Raw genomic sequence first — 14,863 nt, 5'->3', positions numbered from 1 at the left:
ATGCACATGATAATGAACCAAAGAAGTAAAAATGATTAATCACTGTCAGTGGAGTTCTGGAGAAATATGTGTACCAATACATCGCCACTGGCATTATAATTCAGTTCTTTATAGTATCTTTCTATAAGGTAAATCTACTTTGTGTATAGGTTCCACTGAAGTAATCCCAAATAAAAAGATAATCTATATAAAAATGTTTATTGCACTATTCATAATGGTCTAAGAAAAGGAAAAAAATGAAAAAGAAATCAGTCCAAATGCCGTATAGCTGAGAAATGGTTTAGTGAAAAATAGGACATTAATAGTAATGAAATTCTAATGATTATTATAAATAATGGGTGGAAAAGTATAAAAAGAAAACAGAAAATACATGGATATACTTATAACTGCAAAATATATGTATGTAGGGATAGAAAAGAACCCAGCACCCTGGTGTTTTTAGAAAATGAGATTTTCTTCTGTGAAAATATTTAGGTATATAACAAAAATTCTTAAGTTAAAATAAAAAAGATAGAAATTTTTAAAAAAGCTACATACCAAGACTTTGGGAATTTTTTTCCTTAAGCATATGTAGCCAATCCGTTTCAGTACTATTATGGTGCTTGTCAAGATCACTGCTATCAAAAACATGGTAATTATTCCTCCTATTTTGCCAGATTCTGAGGATTCTGCGGATGAAAAATTAAGTGACTTTATTTCAAAAGAAATCCAATAAATGATAACAGACGGGAATACATACACATTGGTCTGGTGTTAGAGGGTGATATCATGAAAGCAAAAGTTTGAAAAAAAAGTTTTGTATTGCTGAATACCAAAGAATGGCGAGTCATCCAAGTGTATATATTTTAAACAATAAAATAGATTTAGCTTTTAAAAGTACAGGTACTCTCAGCTTGTGTTCTATAACTGTACTGTCCAATACAGTAGCCACTAGCTGTGGCTGCTTGAATTTAAATGATCAAAATTAAATAGAATTAAGAGCTCAGTCCTTCAGTCCTATGAGCCACATGCCGATGCTCAACAGCCACATGTTAGCACGCACATAGGCAGGAAGAGGGAAAGGAGAGTCAGCCTGAATAAAACCAACTGGCTCAGTCTGACGCTGGACTTCGGCCGCGCCCGGGCCCCAAATCAGGGCTCTGCAGAACCTGCCTTGCTCTACTAACAGTTCCCCTTGGTTTCTTGCCAAAATTCCTCTTGGACAATTTCAACTTTCTGACTGAACATAGCTTTTTTCCTTAAGTCTTATTGGACTGAGAAGAAATTGGTAGTGATGTAACTAAGGCTCTCTTATATTTCCAGAAAGACCTTTATTAATATTAATCCTACAACTGCAGCCTCAGGCAAAACAGACAGAAGGGAGAAAAAAGGAAGTATAAATGGATTGCATACTTTCAGTCTTTCAGAAGGTTAAAGCATAAATGGAAAGGAAGTCAGTAAAGACCCCTGCACTGCTAGATAGCACAGGATTCACGAAGCCACCCTCATCCTCGAGAGTGCATGAGAGATTGTCATGTCAGTGACAGTTCTAGACTCAGATTTAGCCCCAGAGGTTCACCTTTATGCTACAAAGGTATTACACGTATCGAGTTTACATTCCTGAAAAGGATACTGTAAACCAAAATGATTTCATTGGTGACGCAATGGCACAATACTGAGATTCTGACTCATCTACCCATCCAACTTTCAGACTGGCCACAAAGCACCATCTGTCATCTATTTAACAGGACATCCTACAAACCAAATTATGTAATTGCAGTTAATAGGCTAGGATAATACTTCTCAGTCTGGGGTATTTTCATGCGTCTGAGAGTTGTTTATGAGAACTTAATATTTTTGTTTTTAGCGTGATGACAAATTATGCATGCAGGCTATTTTTAAACATTCCTGTTTGAAAAAAGATGAATTCTGCCAGTGTTCCTACTCAGAAAGGAGAAATTGTCATTAGATGTTATTGCTGTTATCCATCTTCTTTGAAGACGTAGTCAGATCAAGCCATCTTGGGAAGGGGAGACCCAGGTCGTGTCTTCAAAATTTGGCCTTGGACACACCTGTCTTTCTTCAGACTCATTGTTGAGACTTTTCAAACAAAACACAAGGAACCTCACAAGCAGAGGGCTGAGCTAAGCAATAGGGGGTTGGTAATATCTGATTATAATTACCTTTAATGGAAAAGAAAAAGAACTTTGTCAAAAGATTGATGATGATTAACATCAGTCTCCTGGGGCTCCTCCCCTCTCACCCCTCTGGACCAAGCACCGCCACCTCCCACCTAGATTACAGCAGCATCAGCCCCATTCTGGCTACGATCTCATGGCCTCCAGATGCTCCTTTTACATCCCAAGTCTGATCACAAGAAGGCAACCTGCTCACCACGCTCTGAGGGGGCCCCGTCTCTTACAATGGCTCCTAAAGTCCTACCTCATCTAGGGTCCTCCACCCTTCTCTGACCCAAACTGTTACTACTCTTCCCCTGCTCAGTTCACTCCTGCCATACTGTGCCAGGCATAACCCTGCCTCAGGGCCTTGGCACTTGCTGGAGCCTCCATGTGGAACTCTCTCCCCATATGTCTGCAGTGACTCACTCCCTCACCTCCTGCATTAGTTTCCTATTGCTACTGTAACAAATTACCACAGAGTTAGTGCCATAAAACACTGCAAATATATTATCTTACAGTTCTGGAGGTCAAAGGTCCAAAATGGGTTTCCCTGGGATAAAAATCAAGGTGTTGGCAGGACTGCATTCCTTCTGGAGGCTCTAGGAGAAAACCTATTTCCCTGCCTTTCCCAGATTCTAGAGGCCACCTGCATTCCAGGGCTCATGGGATAGTGACAGTTTTACAGCATCTCCAAGTCGCACCCTCTGATCCCTGCTGCTGTTGTCACAGCTCCTTCTCTGACTCCGAGTCTCCAGCCCCTTTCTTTCCCTTAGAAAGACACTTGTGCTTACACTGGGCCCGCCTGGAGGATCCAGGATAATCTCCCCATCTCAGGACCCTCAATTTAATCACAACTGCAAAGCTCCTTCGCCACGGACGCAGCCTGTTGACATCTATGGGATTAGGAAGTGGACATCTTCGGGGAGCTATTATTCTGCTTACCACACCCCCCTGAGTCTTTACTCGAATGCTACCGTCTCAGGATGGCCCTCCCTGGCCATCTGTGGTGGCTGCTGCAGGTGTCCCACCCACGTCCTTTTTACCAGTGTTCACCCCAAGTGCTGCTGCACCTGTTGGCTGATACATCTCGGAGCTGATCCTTCTCTAAGGAACTTCCCTTGGCCAAAGCGGGGCTGCCTCACCTGGAGGCCGTGCCACAGATCACCACCAATAACTGACTGACCGGCTGACTGAGGGGACAGTCCATGCTCCAGAGAACCCCCTGGGATCAGGGTCAAGTTAATCTCAGCTGGGACCACATACTCGCTTTGTTAATTTCTCTCCCTGTCCCTACCTGTTCCCTCATTCTCCTTCTCCAGATTCTGCACCCTCCTCCTGTGCCCCAAATATGTCACACTTGAACAAGAACCCCTCCCGGGGCTCTGCTTCTAGGGAATGTGAACCAAGACACTGCCCTACTTAAAACGGCGACCCACCCCCTCCACCTCACACACCCCTCACCTTCCTTCGTGCTTAATTTTTCTCCGTGATACTTACTGTCACCTAACATACTGTATATTTTACTTTTTTGTCTTGTTATGCTGTCTCCTACCGCAATATAGGCTCCCCAAGGTCAGGGATTTTTATCTGTTTTGTTCACTGCTATCCCCAGTAACAAGAATAGAATATGGGTCATATTAGGCCCCCAGTAAACATCTATCAGTGAATGAATAGAGCTTTCTTTCCCTCAGGGCCTTACTGAAAGAACCAACCAATTAATTTTCAGGGCTTGGCAAGGGGAAGGCATTTCTCCAGATCTCTGGGCTAAACTCCTCCCATGCCAGTCTGCCCAGAGCCAGTGTTTACTGCTGAGCCTACGCTAAGGCCGGGCTCATGGCGTCCTTCAAAGGCCCCTCACTGTCCAAACCCGTCTGGTTCCTGAGTTGGCTAGTTGAGGGCCGATCAGATGGCAAGTGGACGGCGAGAGAACCTATTTGGTTCTTGCATTTCCGACAACAAGAATCTGGACACCACGTGCGGTATGTGGATAGTTAGGGATACCCGCACTTTACTTGCCCTGGGTAATGATTAAAGAGCGGAGGCTGACAATATGCAAATAAGGATGGAACACTGTGGCAGCACGCTGTTGCCTGAGCATCCCTCGGAGGGTGAGACGGGGAAGGGTCAGGGGAGAAAGTGAGTCACCACAGAGCACGTCCACCTCCCGAGAGCCTGTGCCTTCTCGGCAGCGACACCTTCACCTTGGAGGTGGGGACGGAGTTTCAGTTTCATCCTCACTCTGACATGTTATGAATTTGAGTTCTTATTGTATACATGAGTTTGGGTCCTGGCACAGAGTTTCAAAAACCTGTGGAATCCTCTGAGTGATGGGAGTGTCTTCTGTTATTCCTAATGAGTCCCTTTTAGAGACCATATCTGACAATGAGGTGACATGGGGGTATGGATAGACCGTCTCAGGATGAGGGCTGGTCTGTAGAAAAACCAGCCCCATGGTTAGAGGGTTAGAAGTTCCGAATCCACCCCCAACCTCCAAGGAGGGGAGCGAGGCTGGAGATTGAGTTCAGTCCTGTGGCCATAATTTAATCAACCACACCTACATAATGAAGCCCAATAAAAACTCTGAACACCAAGGCTTGGGGAGCCTCCAGGTTGGTGAACATATGGATGCATGAGGACAGTGGTGTACCCCAACCCCACAGAGACAGAAGCTTCTGCACCTGGGACCCTTCCATACCTTGTCCTATGTACCTCTTCATTGGGCTGTTCATTTGTATCCTTGATAATAAAATTGTTGGATTTAGCAATCTTGTTCTGTGTTCTCGGGTCTTGGTGTGCTCATGGCCAAAGAATGACCAGATGCACTAAAGTAAGGGAAGATGAAAATGAGTTTATTGAGGAGAGAAAGATAGGATTATAGGGCAAGAGCAAGATATAGATTTACAAATTGTGATACATATGCCACAGATGACAACCGGACCCCTTGTCATAGCAGAAAAAGAGAGCTTGGTTATGGTCTGGGTCTTGTTCTATGGTGTCCGAATAGGGACCTCCTATGGTTCAAATGTCACCATGGAACCACTTTGATTGAACAGCTGGGAGTTGTATGACCTGAGTCTTACTGCACATGCAGATTTCTCATGAACACAGGACGAGATTGTTAAATCTGACAAAATGGTAATCATAAGTGTAGCACTTTCCTGAGTTCTGTGAGTCATCTTAGCAAATTACTGAACCTGAAGGGAGGTCGTGGGAACTCCTGACTTTGTAGCTGAGTCAGACAGAAATGCGGGTAACCTCAGGACCCAGGACTTGTGGTGGGCATGTGAAGTGGGGGGCAGTCTTGTGTGACTGAGCCCTGAACCTGTGGGGCCTGTGCTAACTTCAGGTATTGTCAGAAATAAATTGAATTGTTAGAGATTAGTTAGTGTTATAGAATTGGTGTTAGGACATAAAATATGTACATTTATTTGGGGTTTATATATATATATATATATATTTTTTTTTTTTTGAGACAGAGTCTCTTGCCCGACAGAGTCTCTTGCCCGGGCTAGAGTGAGTGCCGTGGCGTCAGCCTAGCTCACAGCAACCTCAAACTCCTGTGCTCAAGCAATCCTTCTGCCTCAGCCTCCCGAGTAGCTAGGACCACAGGCATGTGCCACCATGCCTGGCTAATTTTTTCTATATATATTTTTAGCTTTCCATATGATTTCTTTCTATTTTTAGTAGAGACGGGGTCTCGCTCTTGCTCAGGCTGGTCTCAAACTCCTGACCTCAAGCGATCCTCCTGCCTCGGCCTCCCAGAGTGCTAGGATTACAGGTGTGAGCCACCGCACCCGACCGGGGTTTATATTTTTTAAAGAGCTATGGACATACCAAATCTATATGCAGTTTTAGGTTTGCCTCCTATATTTAATTGAAATTGTAAAAATAACTCAAGCTAAAGATCTGAGATATTTTCTCCTTTAAAATCATTCTGTGCATCATTTGGCTTTGAGGAACACCAGAGAATCAAATCATATTACCCTGTGGTCAGAGCTAACATTGGGCACCTTTATGTGCTAGGCAACATTTCATGGAACTCACTTAATTCACAAATAACCATATCGCTTAAAAGTCATTTCCTTATAAATCTTACTTTATTTTTATTTTGGTAAATCAGAAGATTAAAGAAGCTTCCATTGGGGTTGGGAAATTTAGAAAGGCTTCTGTGAGGGTGATTTTCATAGATTTTCACTTTTGATTAAATAGGTGGAGACCTAGTTACTTCCTAAGGAAGTAACAGCAGGGAAGTTTCTAAGTGTGACTGTTCTCAATGCACATTTCTCCATACGGGAGGGCCATACTGTTTACTGTCCTGCTGTCTTTGCAACAGAAGGGCTTTCAGCCTTCAGTCATGACTATCTCATCACCCTGGCAAGTTTCCCTTTCATCGATGAGCTGCGGCAGATAGAGCTGGGCCACATCTGTGAACCACGCCCAAGCTTGCTGCCTCCATCTTTCCACCCCTCAGTAGCAACCGCAGGCAAGTGCTGCAGGCAACTCCGCCTCTTCCAGCATTTGGCTCAGACAATGGCCATGCTAAGGGCACACAGCACTGAATTTAATCCTGATCCCCTGAAATAAAAGCGTTTCCATTTCAAGAAGATTTCTGACCTTATAAAGGGAGCTATCCGATTGTCCCTATGGTATGACAACATCAAAGTGACTCTCAGATAGTAGAGACCGACCAACAGAAAACACATCTGTAATGTGCCGTCATTGGAAGAAATACCTTTAGCACCCCACAGATTTCAGATTTTTCTCTTTAAATAAGTTTCCGCTCAGAGTAAAAAAGCATGAGTTCTCAAAGCATGAATTTTTAAAAACTAACATACCTGATTCCCGGCCAGGGTGAAGGAAGGTGCATTTTAAGGGAGATTTTACTACTGTCGCCTGGTCTGCGGACTCAAAATAAACAGACACACAGTGGTTTGTGTTCGGAATTAACTTGTCAATGACATAGGTGAAATTTCCACTCATGTTTCTTTTCATTTTGGGTATATGCTGTAAAAACAAGCAAACAATCAGAAGACTCTGAATGAGAATTTCATTTAGAAGCAGGCCCTAAGAGTCTCTTTGGGGATTTGTCTTCAAATCTTAAGCAAGTTAGAATATCACAGGCTTGTCGAGAAGGATTTATAAGTCACTCAGGGAGAGCAATTTATCACAAGACTACACATACGTGTATTTATATACACACCCAAATACATATATTTGCAACTGTGAAATCTAGTCTAGCAATTTCATCTTACAAATGAGGAAAAGATCCCCAAAAGGAATAATCTCTGTGATGTCAAGATTATCTTGTCTCATTGACAACGTATGTCTACTTTACATTTGAGAAATGCTTTCATGCATATTAACTCATTTGACTTTGAAAACAGTCTGGAAAGTAGGCATTATCTCCATTCCACAGGTGAGGAAACTGCAGCTCAGAGTGGTTAAGTAACTTCTCCAAGGCCACACAGCTTGTCTGTGACAGAACTGAGGCTGATGTCTGGTTTCCTGTTTTCTCCCTTGAAACACTTGCCTCTTCTTTCCCATGTAGTTGTGTTCCATTTCAGAATTAAAAAGATGATATGAAGGTTCTTTCATGAATAACGACTTTTGTACCATGTTTTACAGTTCTCAAAATACATTCTTACTAGCAGTTTTACAGGTGAGAATTCCTAGCAGTTCAAAGATAGCCTTCTGTAATAATGCTGTTCTGCAAGTTTCTGTCTGGAAGGAGAAGGAGTTACTAAACAAACAAACACACAACTCAACAAACTAAAAGCTTCCCCTCCGGTGGCTAGTGCATATCCCTCCTTCCTTCCATAGAAAAACTCCTTAGCGAGCTCACCCCTCTGTCTCCAACTTTTCTCCTCTCTTTCTTGAATCTACTCCAACCAGGTCTTTGCCCCCTGACTCCACCAAAAATACTTTTATCAAGGGTACAACGACTACCATATTGTCAAATCCAATAATCAAGCCTCTTCTAACTTGTCCCATTTACAGCACTGGACTCAGCAGATCATTTTCTCCTTCTGGAACTTTCTTCCCTCAGCTACCAGGACACATCAATCACTCTCACCTGTTTTTCCTCCTACCATGCTAGTTGCTCCTTCATAGTCTATTTTTTCTGTTTCTTCCTGATTTGCTAGATCTCCAAATTTTGGAATGTTCCAGGGCTCCGTCCTGGACATCTTCTCTTCGCTCTGCATGTCCACTCCCAGGGGATTTCATCGGGTCTCAGGGCATTCGACATAGACCAAGAAGCCAATGACTCCCCGGGACATCTCTCCAGCTGGAGTTCTCCCATGAATTCCAGACTCAGTACATCCAACCCCTGCCCAGCATCTCCTCCTAGATGCCTTCCTTACAGGCTTGATTATTTAATGTGTCCAAAACTGAGCTGCTATCCAACTCCTGCCTGCTTCGTCCGTAATCTTCCCCATTTTAGTTAATGGCAACTCCAACTTCTCTCTTTCTCTACCACACCACACATCCAATCTGTCTGAAACTACTACTGGCTCCACGTGCAAAATATGTGCAGAATTCAATGGCTTCTCACCACCCCCTCAACCTCCAAGTGGTCCAAGCCACCACCATCTGGTGCCTGGATGATACCAATGGCCTATTTTTTTTTCTTAATTTAACTAAGACTAACTTTCTTAATGAAGAAGATGCCTATTAACTACAGTTTTCCTCTTACAGAGTTGTCAATATCCTAATAAGCATAGGATATTTATTTTAGAAATCATAATCTAAAACATAGAGTTAGTAGCTTACAGGTTGAACACCAATGAGACATGATATCTAATGACACTTGATACAGTCCCTGACTCACATAAACCTATTTTCCCCTATTATTTTTGCTTCCTTTTCTTAGAGTGTTGATTGTAATCCACGTGAATATTAAAGAAAAAATGATAATAGTCATACAATTTGCCTATTAAGTGACTACCATCCTAATAGTGTCTTAACTGGTCTCCCAACTCTGCCTTTGCCCCTTATGATCCGTTCTTAACTTACCAGCCAGGATGCCCTGTTAAGCCTTAGGTCCCCCAGTCACTTTTGTCCCACTTAGAAGACTCAGACCCATAAAGCCCTACAAGGTCCAGCCCCATCACCTCTCCAACCTCACTTCTTCCTATTCTCCCCCTGAGTCACTCCATTCCAGCCACCTCTCCCTGCTTTTTCTCAAATTCATGGGCCCACTCCAGCCTCAGGGCCTTTGAACTTCCTGTGCCTTCCACCTGAAATGCCTCTGCCCTGATATCTGTCTTGCAGGCTGGTCTGACTTGCAAGGGTTTTATAATTGGCAAAGGTGCTGCTAACATAAGCTGCGGTTCCAGAAGAGTCGGTCCACTGCTGAGTGTAGTTTGTCTATTTTCACTTTATCCAGCATTCTGAGGGATGGAGACAACCAAAACTGAAGATCCAGGTCTGTCTGACACCACAGTTACCCTGAGGTTACTGATAGTCAGTCAGGTCCTTTGTGGAAATCAAGAGAGGCTAGAACTTCTGGAAAGCGTCACTTCCCTGACTGTGTATGACGGCTGGAGAGGCAGAGACAGATGCTTTTCCTGCATGGCTCAGCTAAACCACGCTTTTCAAAGAAATCTCACCCTGGCTTGCTGAAATCTATGCTACACGTCTCCCTCTTGGGTGTGTCCCTTGATGATGTGCACGTGGATTATTCTCTTAAAGAAGACTGAATGAACTATAGAGACTTCTGTCCTAAAATCAGACCTTGTAGTTTTAATTGTTCAATTACCAATTTCCTTTTTCAAAAGAGAGTCAACTGTGTTTGTTGTCAACTCGGAACGGTTTTGATCCTAACACTAGAGACAACGTACCTTCTTCACAATCCCCTCTGACTCTTCTTCGATGACGAGTGGTAAATCAAACTGCAATCTTTCCTCAATGTCGGATGGAAATTTTACCATCACATTGATGTGGTCTGTAAAACCAACAATCTCAAACTCTGGTGGTTCAAAAGATACTGTTTAGAAAAACAAAGTCAGACACAAACCCCAAGGTCAGTCAATGATTGCGTAACGATGCCTCCCGTTATGATACAACCTTACTTCTTTTAAAGAAAAGCTATTTTCTTTTTAATCTGCCTATGATCCTAGTTGTAGCATGTGTTATTTTTATTTTGTTGGTGAAAAACTGAGAATAATGTAAGTGAAGTGATTTGTTTCACATTACCACAGGAAAACACAAATACATTTTGGAACAGAAGCCAGTAACTTTCCCAATTTTCAGGCTGTATTCTTAATACAAAATTAAAAATGACTTATTTTCATATTATAATAATAATACATAATCATTGTAGAAATACCAGAAAATATAGACAATTGTCTCTGAATGTGGTTAATTATATTTTGTCTATGCTGTATGTGTATAAATATATACATATATACATATATAAACTAAACTTGTGTTAATATATGTATATACACACATATATGCACACACACACACATATATATAAACTAAAATTAAATCAGTCTAACCCATACTGTTTTGCATGGTATATATTTTCACTTAACTATATTTCACATACATATCAATACATATCTAGCTACATCAAGGGCTGGTAAACCATGGTCTGTGGATTTTTGCATTACCTGCAAGTTCAGAATGGTTTTTATTTTTTTTAAGAGTTCAAAAAAATGAAGAGGAATATATGACAGAGACCACACGTGGTCCACAAAGTCTAAAAGTGTTTCTTCTCTGGCCCTTTATAGAAAGTCTATACTTCTGATTTACATCATAATTTTTCAAGGCTAATTCTATTCTACTAAGTGGCTGTATCAAGGTTTAACTGATTCACTGTTTTGAACAGTTAATTGTCTCTAATTTTTCTGTATCATTGAGTGTTCTTGTAGCTAAATCTTTCCATTTGTCCTTAATAATTACTTTAGGACAAATTACTAAAAAGGAATTCTGGATTAGAGTAGGCCTATGATAAGGTTTTTAATACAAACTGTCAAATAGCATCAGAAGGGCTGCACCAAAGCATGTTCTCTGTATTTCCTTTAAATCTGGGTATTTATGTATTTTTCATATTGATCATTTGAGTCATGAAAAATATCTCATTGCTACGTTAATATAGATTGTTTAATGACTCAAATACCATGACCTATATATTGTGCTTTTCTTTCTTTTCTATGTATACACACAGATATGTCTGTTCATACACATACACAAACATGCACATGATTCTGGCAACACTTGTGTCTAAACTGTTTGCCACAGTGGGATTTGGTCATCATCACCACTTTGCTAAGGGTGTATGTGTGCGTGTACACCCACACAGCCGTACAGGGAGCTGAACCTGAATAGATCTCCTGGAAACTGGTTGTGAATTGGGAAATGAAAAAGTAATGGAGCTAGAGCTGTTAATACAACTGCCTTGGGGAGCTGACGCCAGTCACAGGGAAAGAAAGAAGGGGTAGACCCACTTTTGGGGTTTGGTCTTCTCCTCTGAGCTTTGGGCCCTATAGGTGCCTGTACATGTGGGTGTTCACACATACAAGAGCTACTGTGCTACCATCTGGGGGTGGAGTTGCTGTATCAAGAAAAACACCGGCCCAAAGAGATGGGACAGCTTAGCTAAAGACACCTAAACCCAGCTCCCCACTTCCTTTTGGGGTATAAAACAGAAAAATAGCAGCTATGACTGTCTGAATGCCTGCCTTATACAGGCATTGAGCAAATCTGCAAAGTGTAGATTATTGTTCCACTTTTCAGATAAAAAACTGAGGCTCAGAGAAGGAAGGTAACTAGTCCATGGTTCCAGGACTAGGAGTGGCAGGGCCAGGAGGTGAGCCTAGCTAGCCCCGAGTCTCAGACACCTTCGCAGACCTTCCTATTTCATGGCAGAGCAAATGATGATCTTGACAATAAGGATGAAGCTGAGAAACACAGATCAACTCACTATCCATGGCCGGAAAGAAAGCCTTCATACAATGGCCCAGCAATGTGGTCCCTCTGAATCCTTCTACTTTTATAACGTAGACCTCATGTATGTTTTTCCACACACGTGTTAGGTCACAAAATGATCTCGTGGTATTTACACAGTCCTCAATGGTCTTCATAGCTTCTTTTCTACTTTGGAAAGAAAAGACATTGAAAAAGGAAAATGTTAGCATTTATGTAATAGGAATCACTTTTCTGGGAGCCTCACTTCCTCATTTCCTTTAGGGTTCTGCTCAAATATCATTATATCAAATCATCTTCCTTAACCACCTTATTTAAAATGGGACATCTTATACCCTCCCCACCCCTGCACTCTCAGTCCCTCTTACCCTTCATTTTTTCTTCATAGAGTTTACCTGCACCTGCCACAATATGCCTTTAGTTGTTTACTGATGTCTCTACCTACTTTCAGAATGTCTACTCCAGGAGGGCAGGGATTATAGTTCACAGTTGGATGCCCTGGCATGTAGGAGGAGCTCAGTAAATATTTTCTGGATGAATGAATGAATGAAACTTGGGCTTTCAGGGTAGAGGCCTCAGATCGTCCTTCCCCTACAGAATGATCATGAATGCCTTCCCTGAGACCTCCTCTCTCTCTGGCTAAGATGACATGATCCAGTCCTAAGTCAGTCCTGAGTAGACATCTGACCTACCGAGCTTCAGAAAGGTGGGTGAGTGATACACCTGACCACTCAAAGCAGAGTGAAACTTTAAGACTTTACAGCAGGCACTGAAGAGAAACCCACAAAAGACCCTCCACTGGCTCAGGCAGAAGCAGCAGCAGCAACAGCAATATGTCAAATAAATAACCAACAAAAGGGGCTACCCAATCAAAGCAATGACTTAGGAGAGTGATTGTTAGACATGGAAGAAGAGAGCCAAAGAAGGCCCCACCCACTCCTTGCAGCAATCCCTCAGTGGAGGCATTAGCTCAACAGGCTGAGCTCTGTGCTAGGTGGCAGGCTGGGTAGTAACCAACAGACTTTGGACCCAGGCCTGTCCTAGACTGGGCCAGACAGCTTTCTGGTGTCCCACCGGAGAAAAGAAAAGTGAACATAAACAATTAATATGGTCAACAGACCTTTGTACTCCAGTCCTCAGGTAACATAGGATTTTTAAACATTCAGATCGACTGAATTAGGAAAATCATTGCAAAAACCATGTGCAATAATTTATTTTGTTTGTGAGGTTTTGACCTGTAGGAATTGGCTTTGATTATAAATATAAGCTGTGTCAAAAAGAACTTTGGATTATTAAAGCATTCAATTTAATTAAAAATGGATAGGTGTTTTGTCTTTGGCCTTTTAAGTCTCTAAATAAAAAATAGACAGAGAGAGAGAGAGAGAGAGAGAGAGAGTGAGATATCACCTCTTCCCCCATGCCCCACATAATAGAATGATAATATGTTTACCAACAGAAAAATTAAATGTCAAACCAACCTCATGACTGTGTACAATGATGTATAGTGAGTTGGTACAACAGAATGGTTTTTAAATTCCCATGATAAGATTGACCGGAAATTTTGTAATGTTATTTTTAAATCGCAAGGTTCATTTGAAGAATCTAAAGAGAAGAGAAGGAGAAAAACACATTAAAACGTACAGCCCAAGGTTGTATTCTGCCCACTGTTCAATCATCTGTTGGGATCTACGGCTCACATCTACAGCAGAGAAGCCCTCTGGAGAGCCCTAGGTCTTAGAAACAGGAAGTCTGCTGGACATGGGAAATGAACTATTAATAATACAGTTAATTAAAAAGCAACACATTGTCAGGGCAGGCAAGCCTGGGAAATAGGAACTCAGTGTTGCGTAAACAGAATTTGGACAGAAGGGCTTCTTCGATTATCATTACTCTCCTTCTGTGGGTCACTGAACCAAAATAACCCAGGCCATCCTGACCCACATGGTGTACTTCCCCTTTCCCTCCACATCCAGTTCTTTCAACTCAGTTCCCAGCTCCTTCATGAAGTACTTCTTAAGCAGCTCAACCACTGCAAGATTTTCTTCTTCTGGATTCCCTACTGTACTTATTTTCCCATCACAGAGTAGAGGGGAGTTTAATGTGTTCCCAGACAGGCTCTTCCCAGGCATTTAAGCCCTACAACAATGCTGAAGTAGGCACTACTAATAGACCCATTTTACAGACTGTGAAATCGTGTTGGGTTACACAGTGTTATGCAGCTGGGAAGTGGCAGTGGCAAACGAGACTCAAAGCTATACTTGTCAACCATGTAAGTCCTGCCTTACATGGTTATATTTTTAAAGGTCATCTAAGTTTCCTGGGGTTAGGTCCCAGGACTTTGCTCCTTTTTTATTTCCCCCCAATTTTCAGATATTTATTAGTCAGTGTAATCCCCAACACAATACATCAACATGATTTCATGCATTTAGAGAAGAAATATTTCCTGGTAAAGTAGAAAATTGTGCAGATGGCTTCTCAAAGAACTTATAAGCAGCTTTATAGTGAAACTTTTTGTTTAGAAGTCTGGACTTTCTTTCTTGAGTTTGCTATAATCCACATTTACTAAGTAGAACTTGTATTGATCATTGGGACCCATTTTGTTCCAGAGTTCTGGGCATTGCTCAATCCAGATATTAGTTGGGACAGAAGGGCCTTTGCTTCTTAATTGCCAACTCTTCAGCCCCCAATGCTTAGCACAAGGCCAGATACATACTTAATGTTTAGTGAAATTTTGTGGACAGATTTATATACGTAGGCAAGAAGTTTAGTTA

General features: G+C 42.0%; 1 protein-coding gene across 5 annotated transcripts in view; it reads right to left on the bottom strand.

Annotated features, from left to right (window-relative positions):
* Positions 1–14,863, bottom strand: part of IFNAR2 (interferon alpha and beta receptor subunit 2) — a 34,685-nt gene that overhangs the window by 5,007 nt on the left and 14,815 nt on the right. For 3 of the 5 annotated variants that reach the window (XM_045540562.1, XM_045540564.1, XM_045540563.1), the window contains exons 4-8: positions 13,571–13,694; positions 12,091–12,263; positions 10,001–10,146; positions 6,995–7,163; positions 538–668 (exon numbers count right to left, since the gene is read on the bottom strand). In XM_045540562.1, the coding sequence (XP_045396518.1) occupies positions 538–668; positions 6,995–7,163; positions 10,001–10,146; positions 12,091–12,263; positions 13,571–13,694 (743 nt within the window). Of the gene's footprint in view, positions 1–537; positions 669–6,237; positions 6,735–6,994; positions 7,164–10,000; positions 10,147–12,090; positions 12,264–13,570; positions 13,695–14,863 lie in introns of those variants that run through there. The other 2 variants (XM_045540565.1, XM_045540567.1) reach the window with 2 other exon arrangements.

This window comes from Lemur catta, chromosome 1 (assembly GCF_020740605.2).
Source record: "Lemur catta isolate mLemCat1 chromosome 1, mLemCat1.pri, whole genome shotgun sequence".
Taxonomy (NCBI): Eukaryota; Metazoa; Chordata; class Mammalia; order Primates; family Lemuridae; genus Lemur; species Lemur catta.
Note: the sequence above shows the minus strand (reverse complement) of the source record. Positions and strands in the feature narration are given on the sequence as shown.